A 23,976-nucleotide genomic window follows, 5' to 3' on the forward strand; every position below is an offset into this window, starting at 1 on the left:
GAGAAATTCAACCTTTGTAAGGCTGGGGTCTGGGAAGTAAAGAAAAATGTTGTGCCAGGTTATGTTTTAAAAAAATCATCTGTGGCTGTTTTGCCTTTTGGGAGTAATCTTGGCAGAGATTAATTGGGAGGAATGCAAATGAAGTGGTCAAAGTTGCAGGTTAAATGCAATTTGTTACACATACAGCACCAGCACATACCATATCTTTCCTTAGATTACTCTCTTATAAAAATAAAACACCATACAAGTGATATGACTTCTTTCCTGCATTTTTCACTCTGGTTGATGACAGAACTACTCATGGTTTATATTCTGGATTGGACATTATGGCCTGGCTATTTAATTAGTCACTCTACAATGCTCCAGGTGATCAAATCATTGTTTTCTTTTATGGCTGAGGTGAAATCAATATTGTAGTTTTATTGCTGCAGTCAAAGTAAAAGACAAAATATAATTTTGTCTTAATGCTAAACTTTCAAATGGCAATGAATTAAGATGGATAAGACTACTTGCCTCTACAGAACTTAAATTACACTCCAGGCTCTGCTTTGCTTTTTCACAGGTATCCTGCTTGCTGGTTAACTCATCTGCACAAGATACAAAGTCAAAGATACAACTTCACTGCACAGCTTCGCTTTAGAAACAAAATAAATTGGCCACAGTCTCTGTACTGCTCAAAACTACTTATGTGCCTGGGGGTACTATAACTTAAATGTCAGTACAAATACTATTTGTCTATCAGATATTTGTCTTACAATTTTTGCTGTATTATGTTGTCTAATGAAGCAGCCTAAACAAGTAGAAATTACTGTACTGGGTTTTGGATTTTAAAATAATGGAATTCCGAAGTTTGAGAGGGTTACACATTATTATAACAAGAACCCCAAAGTCAAGTTATTTAATGATACTACTATTAATTTTTTTCCCTCGACACCCACCAACCAGAAAGCTAGGGAGGTGAGCTGAATAGGTAGTTAATTGCAAAACAAACTCAGATTTGTCAGTGGGTTTGTTGATATTGAGAATTGAAGCCATTAAACAGATCAATCCTGCGTTAGTGTCTTGACATCATGCAAAGGAAGGTAGATGAGGAAGTCAAAGCCAACATTAATTCATAGGACACTATATAATTCTTTGTTTTTAGTACAATGTATAAAATTAATTAATAGGGCTAAGTCATCCATAGTCAATGCAATTTATACACTTTGCTCCTACAGGCAGCTGACTGGAAGGGGGAGTTCCTCTCTGCAAGAGCAGGTTGTGGTTCTGTCAAGGAAAGGCAGCTCTAATTTATGGCCAGAGCTACATAGAGCCTCACTGGTGAAGTGTCCTGACCCTCCCACCTCTCTGGCAAACGGCCCATTTTCTGACTCCAGGTCATGCAATGGAGCAGAAGCAGTGGCTGGCTTACATTCCTGTGCACCTTCTCTGGACAGGCTTTCCAGGGGCCCCGAATCAACTCTTTGGGAATTTGAAAAGCCAACCAAGTGTTTTTCAATGGCTACTACACTTAACATTTTTATAGACATAACACTATTAATGGAGAAGATAAGCAAATATTTAATTATTAAATAAAGATTCTCATTTTGTTATCTCAAATATATATTCTAAGTAAAACTAACTGTGTACAGTTTCAGTAAATTGCCCTGAACTTATATTTACATTACCTTTTTCTTCCACAGTATTTGAAAGAGGTGCATGTTTCCTAATGATTTCTTTGGATACCTCAGCTACATCTCCAGAGGTCACATCCTTAATTATTTTGAAAAAATAAAGAGTATTTTATTACAACTATAATGTCACTCCCAGCTACTCTTAAAAAATATGAATGTAAATGCAGGGCCCCCAAAGCCCAGCACCATGCAGCCCCTAAAGCCCCTGCGTTCCAGAGGCGGAGAAGAGGAACTTGTGCAATGCTCCCTTGTAAAGTCAGCCAAACGACATTAAAAGGGAGCATTGCACAACTTTAAACGAGTACGTTCCCTAATGGAGCAGCGATGTAACTTCGAAACAACGTTAAGCAGGAAGACGGTAAATGAGGAGTTACTGTACCAAGCAGCGGGATAATCTAGTCACACAGAATACACTCAGACACACTCAGATGATGGCTATTTTTCCATCAAATGTAGGGGGAAGAAAAAATAACCTGGTATATTCCCAACTGGATTATACAAATTTCACAGTAACCAGGTGTTGTTCAGCTCTGTGACATATTTTGATTATGAAAAATAGCTACTGGTTTCCCCATCCGGGTCCTCCACAGCCATACATGCAAGGGAGACAGGAGCCTATTCCCATTAAACCTCAAAAGCTGGGGACTGGGGCAACCAGTGAAGAATGGGGTGTTGGAAGGAGAGTTTAGAAGGGGTGTTTTCTTCAGGGGGAGAAGTTGAGATAGCCTGGACTATGGATGGGGCTGTAGAAGAGGCTGGCACAGCCTAGGAGTGTTGTTGCGTAGGAGGAAGATTTTAGGGGGCACTGAGCCTGGAACACGCTTCACCAAGCCATCCCTCTCCAGTCATCCCACAGTTGTGCCCCAATCCTCTTTCAGCCTTTGTATCCTGCTCATTTTCAGCTCCTGCCCAATCTCTGTCCCTGCTCCCCATTCTAACCCACTGTTTTGTTGCTCTCTTTCAGTATTCCCCCATTCTGCTCCTTCCCCCTCATTTCCTCACATCTCTGCCTGCAATATATAGCACTAGCCTCCTCCTCTTCCCCCAATTTCAGAGACCCAAGCTGGCAGGGCATCAACAGGGGGAGCAGAGAGAGGAGAAGCAGAATCTTTGGTAGCAGCAGCCTGCAATGGTTGAGAGGAAACTGGTGTTGTATGCCTGCTGTCCAGCCAAATGTACAAGATTCTGCTGCAGGCAGATTATACTGAAATGAAGGAAGGTGTGAAGAGCTGCCAAATGTGTGGATGTCCCATCCGATGTGTGACACTTTTCCAAAGTTATGAGGCGGCTGAGTTCAAAACTGAGGCTTGAACAGTTTGAAACTTTTCATGGTAACATTTAACAGTTAAAATATTATTGTAAGAATTTACAATTACTGTAATTATGGAAATCATTCCCCAAATCAAAACATATATATCTACAGCATCAGACACCAAAATTCTCTCAATATCTTTTTGACTACAACAGTGAAAATGGACAAAAATACCTTGATCTCTTTTATTTTGGAGCACTGACTCTGTTTGTTTCCTTTTCTCAAATCCTGAGTAATCGGATAATCATCTGTAAAACAGTTTAAATGTTTAACTGAAATGCACCTGTCTATGCTTACGAGAGCCTGATCCTCTTCTCATTTACACCTGTTTTGCATCAGCCAAGTTGTCCCACAAAAATGTAAATTGGGGGGGAAAAAAAATCAAGTCCTTTCTCTTTGAAGGAGCAAATACATGAAATAATGAAAAGAGACTTTCAGTTCTATATTACTCATCATAGTTTTTTTAAAAAGCATGACAAAACCTCAATTTCATAGCTGTGGCACACTAAATTAAACATGGACCTCAACTGCATTCCAACCAGATTAAACAGCAAAACTGCTTTATATGCTATATGTTTTCATTCAATATATTTATACATTAATCATTTTGAAAAAATTTATTTGTTCTCTGGAGCAACAGAAGAAAAACAGTCATCAAGAGAGGAAGTAAAAATGTCCATTAGTCCAATATCATTCACATATTTTTACTCTTCTATCATCATTAATATGTAGTGTGTATAAAATAATTATGGTTAAGAGGTGCAATATTATCTTCTTTTTGTAAAACTCTTCAGCGGTAATTGAAGCAGTGCTTTATCAATATTACCGAGGGCAGATCACAGTTCTTGGATGGATATTCCCATATAGATTCTGACAGTAGACGCTAGGACTGAACAGGTGAAACATTTGGGGGGGATATTATTAGAGTGGAGCTCCTTTTCCCTCTTTGTCCCCCCCACCACTTCACCTCCCAGATCAAGCTCCACTGCCCTGTCCATCAGGGCTTGAACTGGGGGCGGGAAAAAAAAAAAAGTGATATTCTCCCAAGCTTTACTAACAAGCTAAGCTCCACCTACTTCAGATGCCAAAATGAGACACCACTCGCAGAAGATTTTGTGATGTTCAAAATATGATCGTGTGTGTTCTGCTGGGATCCTCAGGCTTCCAGGAGTTGGTTCCCTCTCAGTACGATTCACCTACATTTATGGGTACTGCTGGACTCGTCTCTCCCTTGAAGGAAATGGGGATTTCTTGCTGGACTCTATGGGAGTGGCTGCCCTTTGATGAGGATGCGATACCTCCCTTGGCTCTGTTCCTCCCCTCTGGCCTTTCAGCTCCACTGGTCAGATTGGGGAGAAAAAGGCAGTGGTACTCTCCTATGCGCCATCCACTCATAACACCAAAATGAAATGCCACTCAGATTATGCAGGTCTTCCTAATACATTCCTCTGCTTTCTTAACTGCTTTTAACAACAGTGAAATAGGTAATAATGTTGACATTTAACATCTCAGTTAACAGTCCACGGAGATGAATAGGAGTGATGCCCACTTGTCAGAGTAATTGTTTTTGACTCTCTGCAAACTCAAGCAGACAGTACTGCATGGGTCACATGCATGTTTTCAAGGTTATCTTCTCAACCATAAGGGCTATTGACTTTTTTTTTTTTAAATTAAAAACAGCTATTGGAGAACAAAAAAAAAAAATACAGTATACTCCTGTTTATCTGAAACTCTATTATCCAAATGTCTGCCCTGAGGAAGATGAGCCCCCAGTTCTAGGGAATGCTACAAGCTGATGAATGACTTCTGCAGCAGCACGGGGAGCCCCCTGTAGCCCTGCTGTCATGGGAGTGAGTGGGACCACGATAATGGAGCTGCAGAGGGCTCCCTGCGCTGCCTCAGAGCCAGTAACACCCAATTCCCTCAGATGCTATGTGCAGGGAAGGCTGTGGTTCTGGCTAGACAAAACAAAGTCCTGGCTGGGTCTCTCTCCTCCTGCAGGGATCGGGTGCCTCTAACCTGCCTCTGCTACTCCCTAATGAGACAGTTCAACAATGATCAGTGCCAGGTACGCCCACAAATTTCTTGGAACCAAATCAGCCTCTGAAGATAGAGATTAGGACTGGAAATCAAACCTGAGCCTAATGCATGGCTGCGCAGAGCACTAGCATCAAGTTACCCAACTGGCCCATGAGCCATGATTACATACACAAATTTGAACACAAAAGTATAAAAAACCCTTAAGATTTATGAAGATAAATGTGTGTGTCTGCAGTTGTTTCAGCTACCTGATTCACCTTCTCGAGTAGGCGATTGGTTTTTTCCCATTCCTGGTATGCTGCTTACTTTTTCCTGATCAGGTATTTCTATCTGTAATTAAAAGGTGGGAGTATGTCAGATTTACCGCATGAGAGAACAAGAAAGGCAATCCTGTTCCCAGGCACTGGTAGTTCAAAAGTATCTGTGTATGTGCCAACTTCATGTTCCATTTAGAATGTTGGTCAGAAAACCCAAGGTACAATGGTTATGTATGTTTTGCTTCCATCTGTAAAAGCTGAATATAATAAGCATGCTTACCTCTTCATTTTTTACTTCAATCTGGATATTTGCTGCTTCTGTCATGTCTATGGTATTTGAAGTTTCCTGTGCTGAAACACACAAGTATAAATATATAAATGATCAAGTCCTTAGTATACACTGCACATATTGGATATAAAATGCTCAGAGAAAAGTGAGTAGTAAGTGTAGTTCTGAAGAGTGTTTATGCACTGTATGTTGCATCTTGCCTGAAGCTGGACTGTGTAGAGCGGAATTCAATATTTAAATCTCCATTCTGAAGTTACACTGTGATTGATTTCCCTCAGTCCAATTCCCAGTGGACACAGTACATCTGTTGGCAGTCCCAGGAGACACGTCTAGTGATTGGGCACGGAGACTGAACTATCCTGCTAATGATAATCCCTCCAAATCAGGGCTCTAAGGCACTGTGAATAAGCTTGCACTGCAGCTGCATTTACTATACCCGTTCTGTGAATATACAGAGGACTTCACTCTGTAGAGATATCAGAGAGGTGCCTTTTATGATCACTAACATTCACACACAAGAAGAAAAATAAAGGGCACATTCAGACTTATTTTTGTCTCTATTCTAGCAGTAACGAAAATCTAGAGGAAAGCAAGGCTTTTTTTTTCCTGGTGTTCAGTCTTTCATCTATATGTTCTTCCCCTGTATTTTTAAAAAAGCAAGAGTATGTAAAGATTAATTCTTATGACAAAAAAAAAAAAAAAGTATGTTTGACCTTAATTTGACCATAAATTAACAGTTGTACAATATGCTTGTGTGTGAGATTTTTCATTACAGGCTGCCATTGTATTGTAGAAGTTACAGTGGATAACCCAATAGAAGCTTTGCCTTCAAGTGAAGCCGAGTTTGATTTCTCTGACCAAAGGTTAATGGTCACTAGTACCATTGATGCATCATGGGAGGGAGCTAAACAAAAAAAGGGGGCAGGGAGGTGAAACACTGAGCTATCTGGGCGTGCAGGGAATTCTTATCACTTGTGGGCCAATGCAATATATGGGAATGAAAATAGATTTGTAAAATCTTCTTAGCTTTATTAAGTACACTGCTGTTGCACTATTCCTCCTTTATTTTGGGGGATTTGCATGCATAAAAAGGTTTGTGAATTCAAAGAATTACCCAACTTCAGTATACCACTACGGTAACTGCATGATGAAACTTCCTGAAAATTCAGGCCTAACTTTTTTGGATTCAAAATGTCCAATAGTAAAAACAACTGAAATATCTATCTGACCAGGTAATTCAGTAATATCTCTGAAGAGAAAAATGAGGGTAGGACAGTGATTGTCGAGCCACTCTGATGCATCTGAGTGTTGAAAGTTAAAGAAATAAACTGTGTATATTAGTCTGAACTATTGGTCCCAAATGGGATCATACAATCACCCTTTGCTGGTATATCCCAAAGCCAAAAATTAAAAATAAAGTCATGGTTTAGTAATTCCATGGTGAAACAATCAGTAAGAGAAATATATTTCACAAACACATTTAGCATGGAACTCCGCTTTTTGTTTAGGTATGTGTGTATACAGTAGAGCGGCGTGGAAAATGGAAATTCCATTTTGAGGAGGATTTCAAGATTTTGAAAATTTGTTTTTGTTCTAACTCAGAACAAACCCCTAAAATATTGAAATTCTCCATGAAAGAAAATACCATAAAAAAATTGGTTTTGGTCAGTTGAAACTTATATTTCAACTCTGACTTAATTATAATACACAATACAAAATAAAAAAAAAAGTGAAGCAAAAAGTTGTTTCAAAAGGAAATTTTTTTATCCCAGAAAGGCTGAAACGCCCCCTCCCGCCCATTTTTTCTTTTAAAGGAAATTTTGGCAAAACTGATTCTTTTCAGTTTTCACGGAACTACACTTTCCAACTGAAAATGGTTCTGTCAGTGTCCTGCTAACCAGCTCTGTTGTACAGTATACAAGAATATACTTACCTGTTTCTTTACCTGCAGTTACTGAAGATTTAGATTTCCTTTCTTTGCAGCTATACTCCTCAACCCTTTGTGTGTCAGAGTTTTCCACCTAAGTGTAAATTACAATTGCAAAGTTAATACACTTATTTTATTCACTGAAGTTATGAAGGCTGAAAGAGGAGAAAGTTTTCCCCAATTGCTACTCTCAAAGTAGAATATGCAGTAGAAGGAAAGAACTGAATGAACACAAACAAGTTTGTTCTTAGAGCTCCAATACCTATAATACCACAGAACAGCAACATGATGGAAGAACAGTCTAGCTCTGTTATAACTATTAGTATTTCCAGAATTTCTACTTACCATATTTTTAAATGAGGGCTTTCCTTCAAGCTTCAATTAAAACATATTTTTATATGTTTTGAAAAGGATGTAATAGGATGGACTACATACTAATCTGCATTAATGGGACAGCACACAGCTATATGCCAATGCTAAATTTATAAATAGCAGTTTTAGGATGACCAGAAATGCAGTAAATCACCATCATAATACAGAACTGGGAAATAATTCTTACAGAAAGAAAGAATCATTCTCTTGCAATAGCTCAGACAGGTAAATGCTTAGTGATTCTAAAATTTAAGTACATTATAGATTATTAATTTTTATACTTTAATAAATTATTTTGTCATCTGGGTTAGCAGCTTTGAGTTATAAAGTATGTGCCTTCAATACCCTATGACATTTTACATCTGCAGTCTTTTCAACTACACCCTATTATATTTATCAACCTACAAATCCTTGTATGATCACAACGGATAGTATGTAACAGAAAGCCTGGCCTTCTTAAAAGTTTCAATTATCATCCCCATTTTTCCTCTCAGGAGATTTAATGAAATTTCTCATTTCAGTCTATCAATACTGGTCCTGAAATGGCCACAGACTGTTGCAGAATAATGTAACAAAACCTCTTTGCTAAAAAACTCAATGTGCTTGCATCCGCAATGCTCTCAACACCTAACAGGTTGAGAGCACAGGTTCAGAGATAAGAACCAAGCTCTGGATGGTGAAGTCAAGAAAGGAAAAGCGGAGGTACTCTATGCATACTTATGTGGCAAATGGATAAATAGCCATTTTGCATCAATTTGCATAGCTGTATAACCTCATTATACACAGACCTTCTATATACTAGAAATAACGTTTCCCTTTAGATTTTGGCATGCAATTTTGTCATAGCCATGTTGGTCCCAGGATATTAGAGACACAAGATGGAGGAGGCTGAACTTCTGTTGAAGCTGGTCCAATAAAAGGTATTTTCTCACCTACCCTGTCTCTCTTACTTCCCTTCAGAGACTGCTCAGTATAAATCCAAAACGTAAAATAAAGTAAATGTAACAAGAGCTTACATCTATAGGGTCTTTCTTGAAAGAAGCATTCTTCAGTGGCAAATCTGTTAAAATAAAACAGAATACTGATTTTATGGAAAACAAAAAGCTCAGTGAAAGCTTTTTGTTGCCTCAGGATGTATCCAGAAAAGTTCCAGAATACGTAAAGTTCATGTACTATGTAATGCAATGGGTTTTAAAAAAAAAAATAAAAAAAATTGATTTCTAAAGGGTAAGGTAGTTTAAAATTACTAGTGTTTTATGGCTAAAGATAATTTAGATATTCATGGGTGAAATTCTGGCCCTTCTGAAATCAATGGTGCACTGCTATTTACTTCAGAGGGATTAGGATCTCACGCCATATATTTAAAATCACAAAGCTGGATCATGGGATAGTACATAACAAATCCTGGAGCATCAGGCTCAGCAGGGCAACCTAAGCTCACATGATTCCAGTAGCAAGAGCCAAGTATGTCACTTCTGTAATCTACTAAAAAGAGAGAGAGGAAAGCATAGTTTAGCAGTCAGAGCACAAGGCTTGTGTGCTAATTCTGGATCAGATAAAGCTCACTCTGTGCTCTTGTACAAGTCACTGACCCTCTTTGCTTCCTGACAGGGAACTATTGGAGCTGCTGGGTATTTTTGAAAGTATTTTTGAAAATCTGGCTATTTTGTACAGATGTGTAAATGAGAGCTGAAATCTTTTTGAAAGTGGTTACCATCTGTAGGTGCTAAGCACTTTTGAAAATCTGGTCCCTGAAGCACTGACTTCATATTTTCTTATTAAAGGTTTAACGCAACTAAAAGCATTCCATGCAATTTAAGTTTCCTATCCTACATTTAGGATACAAGAGCCAGTATCCAGCATAATTTAAATGATCCATGGTGGCAATATTGTTAACCTATTTAAAAGTATTCCACAGTCAAACTTTTTACTGTTACACCCTTAGCAAAATGGTATCTTTCAATTTTTAAAAGCACTGTCAATTGAAGAGTTAGATCCTAGCCACTCAAACAGCAAAGATATGTTTACATTCCTTGGAATCTTGGACTACTAAACTACTGTGTCTGCTGTTCATACTCAACAATGACAGAATACACATTTGTCTTTTAAACAACTTCCTTTTACGTATGTTGAACTATACCAAACACAGCAAAGAGATTATTTAAAAAAAATCTCAACCCAGCACAACACAGCATTAAAATCTTGAATGTGTGTCATATCTAACATGATTTACACAACAAAGGGATTCTTTTGTGAAACATTTTACATTATGAAAGATTACTTTAGCCAGTTCAGTCCACACATTTTAAACTAAGTATTGTGCATCTGGATGACTGAGTAACTAAGTGCTTTGAAGTGCATGTTAAAAAGTACAGCAATCTCAAAAGACAAATTAGCATGGTATCCTGAGACCAGAATTAGTAGTAGTAGTCATAAAGAACGAAAGAAAAATCAGTCCTCTGAAGATAATACCCTGCAGCCAATATTCACGGTTTAAAAACCTTTTGTATAAATGCATATCTGAGCAATACCTATTCCCTTACATGCATTTATGAAGCAAAAGTTTTTAACATCTTTAAAGCTGTCTGTATGAATTTGATCCCCTAAAGAATAAATCTACAATTACTTTTATACCTAATGTCATGTCAGCAGGTATTTGCAGATCTTGTAATCTAGAACATTACAGGTCTACAAAAAAATTAAGCACTGCATGAGTGGCAATCACCCAGCGTACACTGTGACCTTGCCATCTACGTAGCACTGGTCTCTATGAAGCACTGGTCAAAACCTTCAAAACTGGTCAAAACAACGATTGCATTTTTTATATTAACCAGCACCACATAATCAGACTTTCGTACACACTTGTGAAGCGTTTCATTTCTCCCTTGATCATTTATTAAAAAGTATTTTATTTTCAAAATAAACAATTTAAAAGAATTTAGGATCAGCAGAATAAAAACATTTCCTGGACAGATCAAATGTCACACGAGGGCTGATGATGATTTTTCGAAATAAGTAATTAAAAAAAAGTATATTGTACACAAGGAAGGGACCTGGATTCCTAATTTCCTTCTAACTCTCCAAGGAGGCAGACTTCTGTCCTATGAGGAGTCTCACTGACTTAGACGGGGATCTGCATAGCTATAGTGGGAATGCCCCTGCAGAGTTCCTGGCAGGATTGGGACTCTTAGGTCTGATACATGTTAATAATTATGGCTACTTTTATTCTGTTTTTGAGGAGGGGCTTTTGAGGGGGGGGGAAGGGGAGTAAGTGGTGGAAGAACACAAATAGAAGCAGAAAAACATTCAACTATACAAGTAGGTTAGCTGAGGGCTTATCAAAGGCTCTGCCATGTTACTCAACACAACAGAAGCAGATTGATATTAAAGTCTATATCTATCTACTTACCTATATTAAGAATTGACTTAAACCCCCATATTCTATTTTAGGTAAACCTACCTCTGTCCTCCTTGTCAAGGTTATCCTTCCGGTATATCATGCAGAAGCATAGAATCACAGGGTTAGAAGGAACTGCAAAGGTTATCTAGTCTAACCTGCAGCCAACTCACCTGAATCCTAATCATACCTAAGGGTTCAGCTGGCTTCAAAATCAACATGGGGGAGGGGAGGGGAGGGGTAACTCTATACCCAGCTGTAACACATTACTGACTCTAGGCCTTCAACACTAAACTATTTGGGGAAGGGACTGTTTCTTTAATTTCCTTGGACAGTGCCATGCACACCTAGTATTATCCATGTTATCTTTTGTAATTCAGCTTAGTCCTGTTATCTAGTTGTTGCAATAATTGAAGATGATCTCTGTGTTTAAGTCATGTGGCAAATGTCCTTACAAAATTACCTGGAGCACAAACTCCATCAAGAAGACAGGAAAAATATATAAAAAAAATTCTAATCAGATTAGTACTGTTCTTTTTCAGCCTTATAGGCAAAACAACAACTGCAATAAATATTTAAAAATAATACTTGGAGAAGGAATTAAGTGAGTGCAGAAACGTTTGCAGTGGAAGAGATTTCTAACAGGTTACATAGTCCTAAAAATAACTCTGCCTTTAACTCGAGAAAATACAATTTTCCCATCATTCAAACTTATAAATGCTCTTCAAACTATGGGAAATGGATATAAACTTGCTATCTTCTGGCTAGCAAGGAAGACACATGAAATCTTCCTCTGAAGCCAGTACTAACAAGACACTCTGACTCAGCCATAATAGAAATGCAATTACTAGTACCATCTCTGCAAAGGACTTGTTAAAATACTAAAAACAAGGACATTCTAAGTTTAGTCCTACATCCCTATGGGAAGGTTGCTGTATTTTACCTGAATACTGACAACATTATGAGAACATTAACAGTTTGTAATGTGCTTGCAATTAGAAATCTTCCATAGAGGCCAACATGGGAAATAAGGGGATGGAAATGAGAGAGAGAAAAACTACCTCTGAGATTGCTGTCTCAAGCAATTAATAGTAGCATTTAAAGATTTATGAAGCAAATTTCTAATGTATTACTGCGACACTTTGATGCTCTGATTTAACCTTTTAGAAAGGCTATTTCCATTCAATACAAATTCATAGGATAAGTCACTTTTGTCACGTTACAATAGCATGTTTCCAACCCCCAACCCAACCCAACATATTTATTTTATTCCATTGAAAAGCGTGGCTCAGAGCTGGCCACCAAATGATATGGCAATACAGTTACCTGAGTGTGAATTAATTGGAGAGTTAGGGGGGGAAACTGAGCCTAAGCCAGGCTCAGTTCCCCCCTTAATTCTCAAACTAATTCACACCCAGTAGTTTTCATTAACTGCTCCTCTTGGGGTCTGCTTTATTGAACCATTCTAGTTACATAATAAAAGTGCGTTTTCTTGGCCCTTCCAGGTTCAAATAATTCCTCGCTGGGTCAGCAGGATTCTCTGCAGCCACACTTCAAGAGACTGCAGTTCTTCCCCAACCAAGCTGTGCAGGTTCCTCCACAGTCTTCCTTCTAGGGCCTTAGCCTAAATTCTGACTAGCTTCCCTAACTTGCCACAATCCTTGCTCTACTACCAGAGCCTTCCTGCTCCTCATGTCTGTCCAGTAAGTAAACAAATAGCCTATGCAGCCCAGTTTATAGGAGATGCGGCGTCATGTGACCCTTGATCACCTGACTTCATCACAGGGCAGAGCTTGGGGCCTTTAACCCCCTGTGATATTATTATTATTATTTTTTAATTTTATTTATTAACTTAAACTGCTTTTCCTTGGGTATTATTTCTAAAGATTATGTCAAGATGATTGACATAAGGCAGTTTTAGGATGACTAGTTTTTCTGATTTTGATTCGAAAAAAAAAAAAGAAACAAAAAATCAATGGAAAGACTTCAAATGGGCTTCAGTGGCCTTTGGTTCAAGCCCTCTATGCATAGTCTAAATTAAAACTTATCTGTGTAGGAATTAGTAGATTAAGTACTTAAACTCCCAAATATGAAAATGTAAACCACTGTCATCATAAAAATGTAGAGACACATAACTAAGTACAGAAATAACCACTCTTATAATCTAGTTCAGGGGTTGGCAACCCTTCAGAAGTGGTGTGCCGAGTCTTCATTTATTCACTCTAATTTAAGGTTTCGCGTGCCAGTAATACATTTTAACGTTCTTACAGGTCTCTTTCTATAAGTCTATAATATATAACTAAACTATTGTTGTATGTAAATAAATAAGGTTTTTTAAATGTTTAAGAAGCTTCATTTAAAATTAAATTAAAATGCAGAGTCCCCCAGACCGGTGGCCAGGACCTGGGCAGTGTGAGTGCCACTGAAAATCAGCTCGCGTGCCACCTTTGGCACGTGTGCCATAGGTTGCCCACCCCTGATCTAGTTTGTCCAGCTGCAGAACACAGGCCATAGGACTTCCCTGAATTAATTCCTATTTGAAGTAGAGCATCTCTCTTTCAAATTAAGACTGGTTTTTCTAAAAAGTGCCAGAGATGGAGACTCCACCGCAAGCCCTAGTAAATTGTTCCAAAGGCTAATTATCTTAAATGTTACACATGTACACCTTATTTCCAGCTTCAACTTCCAACCATTCCCATAAATACTTCTGTCTGCTAGACTGAAAGGTTCATTATCAAATTTTTGTTTCCAGTGTAGGTATTAGACTAATCATCTTTTTGTTAAGCTAAACAGAGTATGACACTAAGGCATGTTTTCCAATCCTTTAATCATTCTTGTGGTTCTTCTCTAAACCCACTCCTATTTGTCAATATCCTTCTTGAATTGTGGACCTGAGAACTGGACAAAATATTTCAGTACTGGTTGCACCAGTACCAAACAGACGTACTAAGCCACAACAAAATAAATCTACCTTTTAGACACTCTTCAATATGAGGCTCCTCATGCAGCTCTTCCCTTGTTGGACTTCTAGACTTTTGTGGCTAAAAACAGCATACAAAGGAAACAAAATACTTCAGGTCTATGGGGGGAAAAACCCTGTCTCGTATCCATAGTAAGAGGTATCACTGTACAGCCTCAGCGAAGCAGTTGAGAGAGCTTTGAATTACAAGATTTTAAACAGCTTTTCAATCAAATATTGATACATCGTATTAGTTTAGTAGTGGGGATTAGCAATATTATATAACCAAGTAGTACAGCACCATTAGTTCTACTTAACTGTTAAATCTGCCACAGAACCAATGGATTATTGTAATGTAGAGATCTCAAGAGAAAAACACTTGAAATCCAGGTGCAGTTTTGAGGGATTATTCTCCCTGTATGTGAAGTTCTCTGAAGGTTCTTTAGTATAAATCTAGATTAGTGGTGTATTCCATCTACAAGTCCTTCTAAAGTAGTTATCACCAGAGTATGTAGCTGTTGTGATAATAAAAATATCTTCCTTAGACATTCAATTTTTCCAGTCTTCCCTGGATTTCTCTTGAAACAACTGATTTTGCAGCTCAGCACAAAAACGTGGAGCAGAGAAAATGAACATCAATACCATCTGTTCATTTCAAAATACCTAACTAACGGATATTAAGGATTACAAAATGTATGCATGCATAAGTATGTTCAGAAGAACTATTTATCATAATAAGCATATTCACATTCTATTTAAATATAAAATAAATATAAAAAAGGAAATTTCAATTTAAGATTGTGCACAACTACACAGGAGAGAATGTTGTCGCTATTTTCAAAATACCTCTTCAGTTTTCAAGTTCATTTTCAGTTCCAGTTCTTCAACCAAGACTGGTAAAGTTTCTTTCTTGCCTGATGAAATATAAGTAGATTAACAATTATTTTATTAATTAATTTGTATAGAACCGCAATAGGACTGCTGTTCCCCAGGAACATCATATAAACTTGAGGCATCTGATGTAGCTACCTCAGTGATGAAATGAATTAATCATTTTGAAAATAATCTGTCTCCCACAAAATACAGTTCACTCTCCCATCCACTTTTTAACATTTTGATGGGAGAGTTGGGGTAGAGAACACTGGATCCCATGTTTCCCTCAGCTTAATTTTGATGCCTGATTTAGAAAATTACGGAAAGTATTCAATATTTTAAATACTGTTAGTAATATCAGACTTCATTATGTAAAAATCTAAACAGACCACTAAAACTGTATGAGTCACTAGATAGCTCAGGAGTTGCACTAAGGGACATAAATCAAGATTTTATTTTAATTTTTTTTTTTAAAAAAAGGTGTCTAAAGTTAAAAGTTTAAGTCCATAATTAGGCATCCAAATAAATGACCAGCTTTTCAGAGAGGCTAAATATTCAATAGCTCCAACTAATATAATGATTGTCTTTTTGTAAGATCCTGAAGAGTTTTCCCCCTCCCCAAACTCTTCAAATGGGAGCCACAGGGTGCTCCACACCTCTGAAAATCAGGTCAATTAATTACATATCTAAATATGGATTCTGAAGTCTTCAGGAACTCATTTTTGAAAATCGTATTAACCAAAAGTCATTACCATCTGAAGGCTGCTTGATGATCTATGTGAAATGACTCACTGGTTGCAGTCCACCAAATAAAATGAGTACAACTGGCATCCATGTAGGCTGTTTCAGTGGAGAACAAAAATTAAATAGGAAGATTGGACTACCCAGTATTGCCCAGAGGAGACAGGGTTGAGGAAGATTTGCAGGGCAATGAGTGGTAGTTTGCATTGTCACGGCCCATGCTTGTCCCTATTCTATACACAGTGAACTTCAGTCTTCAGGTTTGTCAATTTGACATATTGTCTGGAAACTAAATTTGTCTTACAAAGTTTAATGTATTTCTTCTATCTTTATTACTGAGAAAACCTGAGAGAAGAAGAAAGCATTTATAAAAGGAAAATTATTTGACCAGTATTTCCTGTTTCCTTTACTATTTAATGAAGATACACTATTATCTGAGAGCTTTCTTTCTTTTACAGCCCAATGTTTTCTGAGTCTGCAATGAAGTAACTCTGATGCTGGCAGTTCATGTTGAGGTCCCCATGTCTCAACTAACCACTGACAAATACATAGCTGGAATCACGTGTGTTACCATTGTTAAAAGAAGTATGAAATATAAGAATGTGTTGAGACTTTACTGAATGCTTGTCAGTTGCTGCATGCATTAATTTCATTCTAACATCTGTAATCTCATACTGAAGGTAATATTTGAGCAGTTGTATTGTGAGCCTCTGTGATTGTGTAAGTCAGTAGACAGGAAGGAGACATTACTTCGGGTACGTCTACACTACCCACCAATCCAGCGCGTAGTGATTGATCTATCAGGGATAGATGTATCGTGTCTCATCCAGATGTGATACATCGATCCCCGAATGCGCTCCCCGTCGACCATCGATCCCATGCCGCAAGGATGCAAAGGAAGTCAATCTAAGTTAGATCAACTTCAGCTACGCTATTCTTGTAGTTGAAGCTGCGTAATTTAGATCGATCTCCGCCCCTCCCCCCAGTGTAGACTAGGCCTTAATGGGAGAGGCTGATTTTCATGAGGCCCTTCTCAAAAGATCCATCAGTACCAGACAGACCATTATAGGGCCTTTCAACAGAATTTCCCCTACATAGGTAGATTCAGGAACTACAAAAAGTATGTTAGGTATATACAGTTTATAAATCAAAGGGAGTGCAGAAGGGAAGAGAAAGAGAAAACCTTACCTGAATTGAAGCTTGTATTTTGTTGAATAGAAACTTTGATTCCAAGGTTATCATCTACTTCCACAGTGTTTCTTTTGCCATCATTCTCAAATTGTTTATCCATATGATGAGGGAAGTCACTCTTTTCTCCCAGTTTTGCTTCTACAGTTATTTCACCCTGATTGGTATTTACAGTTAATTTGCTTTCATGTTCAGAAAGTAGCGGAAGAGTTTGTGCCGTAGGAGGTAAAGTCCTTGCTTCAGAAAAGTCACTTTCTAATAATAAGCTACTGTTAACATTATCATCTATGTTTTTAAAATGATCATTCCTCTTTGCTTCTTCTGAAGGAATACAAGGTTCTGATGTAACTTCCACATATGGAATATACTCTTCAGCTTTTTCACCACTTGCACCCATCTCTGTAGAAGGGCTAACAATGACTGTAGATTCTGTACTAATTTCCATACAGAGGGTTTCATCTACACTTATGAGGTTCACTGTAGTCTCAGGGGTTTCTGCAACTTCAGAGTCTGATGTGATCTTAGCTACTACTGATTCTCCCATCATAGCATCCTCATGAATCTCCTTTTCTCCCCTATATATGCATTCATCTCCTTCTCTATCACCCACAGGCAAAGAACTATCACTTTTTTCTGGGCCTGTAGATGACAGGACGCATTCAATTTCTTCGGTACTATTAAAGATGACATTTTCATCTTTTACTTCAGTGTTTGCACCAACAAGCTGACTTCCCTCTATGACTGAGAAGGTGAAAAGACTGTTACATTCTTCCATTGTACTGAGAGTGATCACAGCACCTTCCTCTTTATCTTCTATACTTGAAGCAATGTGTTGATCTTCACTGCTGCTGGCAACTCTCAGCATTGGAGCCCCACATTCTACTACCTTTCTAACAATAATCATAGAACCACCACTTTTTCCTTCTGTGTTTAGAGCAGTTATTTCACGCTGCTCATCTCTCACTGCACTGGTCTCAACAACCTCACATTCTTCTGCTGCATTTGGGGTGATCACGGAACTCTCATCTTTTTCTTCTATTTCTGCTGCAATTAGTTGACTTTCAGCTTGTGTGGCTGCACTGATAAGGACTATCTCACATTCTTCTGTCTCACTTCTGGTGATCATGGCAGCCTCCAGTCTTCCTTCTGTTCCTGAAGCAGTGAGCTGATCCTCATCTTGTGTGGCTGCACTGGGCATAGGAGCCTCAAAATAGTCCATACTTGTGGAGATCATGGCAGTGTCATTTTTTTCTTCTGTGCCTGCAGCAACATGCTGAATCCTATTCTCTGTGGCTTCACTGGACACGAGGATCACTTGTTCTTCCATTATACTTGTGGAAATCATAGCACACTCATCTTTTTCTTCTTTGCCTCTTGCAGTTGGATGATCTCCATCATCTCTAGCACTGAATGCACTGGGCAGGGCAACCTCATATATCTCCATGTCTATACAAAACATAGTACTCTCATTCACTTCTTTTCTTGCAGCAGTGACCTGGCTATTATATTCCATAGCTGCACTGGACATGGGAGCCTCAAATTCTTCCACGATACTGGTGGAAATTGTTGTACACTCATCTTTTGCTTGTTTACTGCTGGCAGTGTATGTATTCTCTTTGAATTCTGTGGCTGTACTAGGCATGGGAGCCTCAAATTCTTCGTTGTCTATTAAGACCACAGTACTTTCATTTTCATCTGTTCTTGCAACAGTGAGGGAACTTTCAATTTCTGTGGCTGAACGTGGCATGGGAGCAACGCCTTCTTCTATGGTACTGGTAGAGATCACGTCACCTTTAGCTTTTTCTTCATCAGTAGAAGCAGGAGGACTCTCATCTTTCTTTGTGACTGCACTGATTATTGGACCCTCACATTTCCTGCCATGACTTCCATCGGCACTATTGTCATTCTTTTCTTGAGCTGCAGCAGCAGACTCTTTCTCTGCCTTTCCCTTTCCCTTATCTCTCTCTGTCACTACACTAGTCATTGGACCCTCATACGCTTCAACATCTATAGACATCATGGCATCCTCATATTTTTCTGTATTTGGGGTCAGAATGTCTTCATCTCCTATGCTTACACTTGCCATGCTGCTCTCAACTATCCCCTTTGCACTTTTGCAGATTATGCCACCATTAGCTTCTTTCTTTGCACCAGTATTGCTGTCAACCCCATCTTTATTTATATTTATGGCAGCCATACCAGACTCAGCTTCTACTTGTTCTGCAACTATGCAGAAAATGGAACTTTCACCTTCTTGTGACGCTATACAAATGAGTGCACTTTCACCTTCTATTCCTGCACAGGTTGAAGCATGTTCTAGTTCTTCATTTCCTCTTCCTGTACTGGTCACAATATCCTCACCTTCTTCATCCTCTTCTTTGGCACCTGTGCTAGTCACAAAGCCTTCATCGTCACAAGGCCCTATGCTGATCATAGTGAACGTAGCTTCTTCTTTTGCTTCTGTACTGTCCATTGCACTTCCACATTTTTCTATGTCTAAGCCAACTGCAAAACTTTCATTGCTATCTTCTAGTCCTGTGCAGATTGCTGCAGTCTCAGCATCATCTTCTCCTATTATGCCTGTGCTGGTCACTGCACTTTCACCATTTACAGTATCTTCACCTTTGTCAGCACTTGTTCCACTCATGATACTGTTGTTCAAGACCATTTCAACACATGCGCCAGTTACAGCACTGTCTTCTTGTGCATGCACTGAGCCAATTATGAAACCATGACCTCTTTCTTCTGCACCTGTACAAGTCACAGCACCCTCACTTTCTTTTAACTGGTCAGCACCAGTTACATTGCTCTGGCATTCATCTGAATTGTTGCTGCTCATGGATCCTTCACCTGCTTCTGTGCCTGCACTGGTTACAGCACCATCACTTTCAATTTCACTTATACAGGTAACAGAACCTTCAAATTTGCCTGTATGTCTACAAGTTGAAGTCTTGCACTTCTCTTCCGAGCCTGCACTAGTTACAGCATCATCTTTTTCTTCAGTCCCAGCACTGTTCACATTATCTTCAATTTCTATTCTGCCTGCATTGACTGAAACTTTACCATTTTCTTCTGTATAAATCATGGTGCACTCACCACTTTCTCCTTCCTTTGTACTAGTCAGGAAACTTTCCGTTTCTGCAAATCCTCCAGTGACAACACCGCCACCTTCTTCAGCTGCTGCAACAGTACACTCACCATCTGCTTCTGTGCTGAAATTGACACTTTCGTTACTTTTCGCCCATATACTTGTCGTGAAACCTTCATCGGCTTCTATGCTTGTGCAGATTAAAGTAACCTCACTTTCTTCTTCTGAGCAAGTAGTTGTGGCGTTGCTTTCCTTTTCAGAGTGTATTGTAGCACCCTCACCTTTTCCTTCTCCTGTACTAGTGGCCATTACACTGCTCTCAATCATTTTCTCTGTGCTAGTTCCTGTTGCAGTGGCTTCAGTTGTTTCTAGCCTGTTGTATATGTGATCAACACTTCCTGCACTGGTGCCCACTACATTGCTTTCACTTTTATCTTCAGTGTCAGTTATTATGCCATCACCTTCTTCTGCTCCACTAACTATAAAAGAGTCTTTAATTATTTCTTCTGGAACTCTCATAACATTCATTGGCACTAGCAACAAAGATGATTCTACCATGTTACCCATATCATGTCCTTCACTCTTTTTGACCACGTCTACCATGGTACCCTTTTCTTCCTTTGCAGCAGTGCCTATATTTAAGTTATCATAACTTCCTTTTTTCTCCAGGTTCATTAAGACAGATTTTTTCATGCTTACACCTCCATGATCTGCAGCTTGGACAGTCATCGAGCTTTTGCCTTCTATTCCACCAGTTACATTATACGCACTTCTTCCTTGCACACTATCTAACGTAGTCACTTGATCATAACCTTCTTGTATACTTACATCACCCATGTTTTCTCCTAATGTTTGTTCACCAATTAGACGAGTCTCACCATCTTTTTTTTCAGTGTTTATCATGGTGACCTCAGCTTCTTTCATAACACAACCTAGCACAGGGCTACCCTGTTCCACATATGCAGTTTGTGTTGCATTATTGTCTAAAATAAAGGAGTCTTTCTTCAAAGAAATCTTATCTGAAGTATGAGATTCCTCTTTAGCTACATTAGGCAAAGAGTCTGTGAAGTCTGAGATACATATATTCATGGACTTTTTATGGAATGCATCTTGTCTGGATGAATTAATTGCTAAAGAAAGACTTTCTTCAACAGGATTAACTTTGTTTAAATGTTTTGGTTTTCTGACATCTTCTGAAGTCTGCTCCTTAATAGGAGCATTAAGTAAAATTCTGCCACTTGTTTCACACACAATGTTCATTTGATATGCCCCCAGTTTAATGGGTCCTTGATCCTCAGAAGCTTGTTTGGACATAGTATCTAGTGCATGAACTCCTTCAATAGGATTTCTTTCATGTTCAATGGTTTGTTCAGAATTTCTGTTAGCTGGAAACTCTGATACATATGCTTTAAAATCCACCAACCTGTTTCTTAATTCATTTTTTGAATTACGTAGGTTCATATTTTCTTTTGCAGTATTTTCAGAGTCCATGTCTAGTAGTGAATTACTACTACTTTTTTCTTCAATTTTAGATGCTTCATGTATCTTTGCATATGTCTGTTCTGAATCAACTTCCATTGGCTCTTCTCCTTGTTCAGAATGTAACAAGTCATCACTAGTCCCGAATGGTCTTTGAGTGGCTGGAATATGACTGGTTACAAATATATCAGTTGCTAATTTTTCCTCTTCCATTGCCATTTCATGGGCTGACAAGCTTCCTTTTTTATTTTCACAAGATAATTTTTTACTTGACTTTTTATCCATAATTATAATCCCTTGCACCTTTTCGTGGCTACCGTCCATTTCTGTAATATCTTTGTCCTCCAATTTGTTACTCTCTTCCTTCTTCTTCATTTCCTTATTGCTATGCTTTAAGTTTCTGCTTTTGTGACCTTCTACTGACAGCTTTCTTTCCAGTTTGGAATAACTTAAATCTTTATCACTCTTATTCTTCTCTTTTACAGTTACCTTTTCGCCTGCTTGTAATTTAACTCTGTGACTAATGTCTTTTTGTGAACTATAAATTGAGCGCATCCCACTTTCTAGCTCAAAATCAACAATGCTTTCTTCAAAAACTTTATCTTCATTCTTGGATTTGCGTTGTTTATCTGTGTCATTCTCTTCCATGTTCTTATCTTTGTCTGGTTTTTGAACAGTCTCGTGTTTTGTAAAACTTTCTTGTAATTCTGTTTCAATTGGTTTGGATTGTTTACTGTGACTCTTAGATTTAGACTTTAACAAAAACTTGTCTTCTAAGAAGCTCTTCGATCTTCGTCTGTCTCTGTGAATACTATCTTCTTGCCTTAAATTACTATCTGAATTAGTTGATTCTATTTCATGTTTATCTTCTGAATAGCTTTCACTCCTTCTCTGTGATGAAGAAACAAGTTGCTTAGAATTACCCTGAGAATCCTTCTGGGGCCTAGAATCACTTGATGACCTTTTGGTCTTGTATTCCGCTCTTGACTTCTCTGTTGAAATGTGTCTGTCTTTTTTGTTATTTTCTTTACGCACCATTTCTTCATTTTTTAAAGTGTATTCAGAAACATTTTTTCCATCTTTGCTAGTTGTTGATATTTTCCTTTCACTTCTGTGTTTACTTTTTCTTTCAGATTTATCATCTGATGGAACCTTTGTTTGTTGATTATGTTTTTGAACACTATCCTCGCCTTTCAAGCTTCTTTCAAAAGAATGGAGGTCAATATCATCGCTTATTTTATATACACTGTCTCCTTTACATTTATGTTTTACTAACAATTTATCTTCTGAAAGAGTTCTCTCTTTTTCATTTTTATCTCTAACTGATTTGAGTTCTTTCTTGGCAACAATTCTTAAATTTTGAATTTCTGTATCATCTTTTTTCAGATGTTTTTCATTTTTAAAGGCATATTTCTGCTTCTGCAGTTCATCAGTGCTAATAATGTCAGCTCTCTCCAGCTGCTTTTTGGGATCCCTTGTTTCTGTGTCCTGCTGCGTTCCTTCTATCTGAAGAGAGGTAGATGTTTTTCTTTTAAGTTCTCTTTCCACTTTAGGATCATTTTTGCTTTCCTCAGTTGAATGTATTGACTCTGAAACTCTTCTAACAGGCTTAGTCACTTCGCTTTTTCCATGATTATGCTTCACCTCCTTTGAAGAGATTTTTTCACAGGTCTAAAACAACAACAACAAAAAAATCAGTACATTCTCTACACTGAGGAATCCATTTATCATCTTAATTTAGATCTTTGAAATAATTAATTACATAATATTTCTTGTAAGAACCCCAAATTAATTTCCCCCTTCCCAATAGGTAAAAATATGAAATAATAATCAGAATTAGCAGGCCTCCCTGAATTATTTCCTGTTTTAACTAGAGCTTATCTTTAAAATAAATCCAATCCTGATTTAAAAGTTTCTAGTGATGAAGAATCTCACCACCTTTGGTAAACTGTTCCAATGGTTAAACACTATTAAAAAATTGCACCTTATTTACAGTCTGATTTTGACAAGCTTCAATTTCCAGCCACCAAATGTTGTTACAGTAAAAGCTTTGTTATCCAGCATATTGGGGGAATGGGGAGCACTGGAAGTCAAAAATTCTAGTTAACTAAGAGGAAGGAAGTTTGGGTGTGGGAGGGGGCTCAGGGCTGGGTGGCGGACGGGGTGTGGGCAGGCTCTGGGAAGGAGTTTGGGGGAAGGAGGGGGCACGGGGCAGGGGCATGCGAGGGGTTTTGGGGTGCTGGATCCGGGCGGCGATCACCTTGGGTGGCTCCCTGGAAATGGCAGCATGTCCCTGCTGCTCCTAGGCGGAGGTGCTGCCCCCGCAGCTCGTGCTGACCGCAGTTCCCAGCCAATGGGGGCTGTGGATGGAGCGCTCGGGA

At 38.4% G+C, this 23,976-nt stretch overlaps 1 protein-coding gene across 8 annotated transcripts in view; it reads right to left on the reverse strand.

Moving 5' to 3' along the window:
* BOD1L1 (biorientation of chromosomes in cell division 1 like 1) overlaps positions 1–23,976 on the reverse strand; it is a 54,922-nt gene that overhangs the window by 15,161 nt on the left and 15,785 nt on the right. For 4 of the 8 annotated variants that reach the window (XM_030563015.1, XM_030563013.1, XM_030563017.1 and 1 more), the window contains 10 exons: positions 17,029–23,266; positions 15,073–15,140; positions 14,239–14,308; positions 8,887–8,930; positions 7,505–7,592; positions 5,563–5,633; positions 5,274–5,355; positions 3,160–3,233; positions 1,668–1,752; positions 514–587 (listed from right to left, as the gene is read on the reverse strand). In XM_030563015.1, the coding sequence (XP_030418875.1) occupies positions 514–587; positions 1,668–1,752; positions 3,160–3,233; positions 5,274–5,355; positions 5,563–5,633; positions 7,505–7,592; positions 8,887–8,930; positions 14,239–14,308; positions 15,073–15,140; positions 17,029–23,266 (6,894 nt within the window). Of the gene's footprint in view, positions 1–513; positions 588–1,667; positions 1,753–3,159; positions 3,234–3,563; positions 4,325–5,273; positions 5,356–5,562; positions 5,634–7,504; positions 7,593–8,886; positions 8,931–14,238; positions 14,309–15,072; positions 15,141–15,851; positions 15,940–17,028; positions 23,267–23,976 lie in introns of those variants that run through there. The other 4 variants (XM_030563014.1, XM_030563018.1, XR_004000455.1 and 1 more) reach the window with 4 other exon arrangements.

This window comes from Gopherus evgoodei, chromosome 5, assembly GCF_007399415.2.
Source record: "Gopherus evgoodei ecotype Sinaloan lineage chromosome 5, rGopEvg1_v1.p, whole genome shotgun sequence".
Lineage (NCBI taxonomy): Eukaryota > Metazoa > Chordata > Testudines > Testudinidae > Gopherus > Gopherus evgoodei.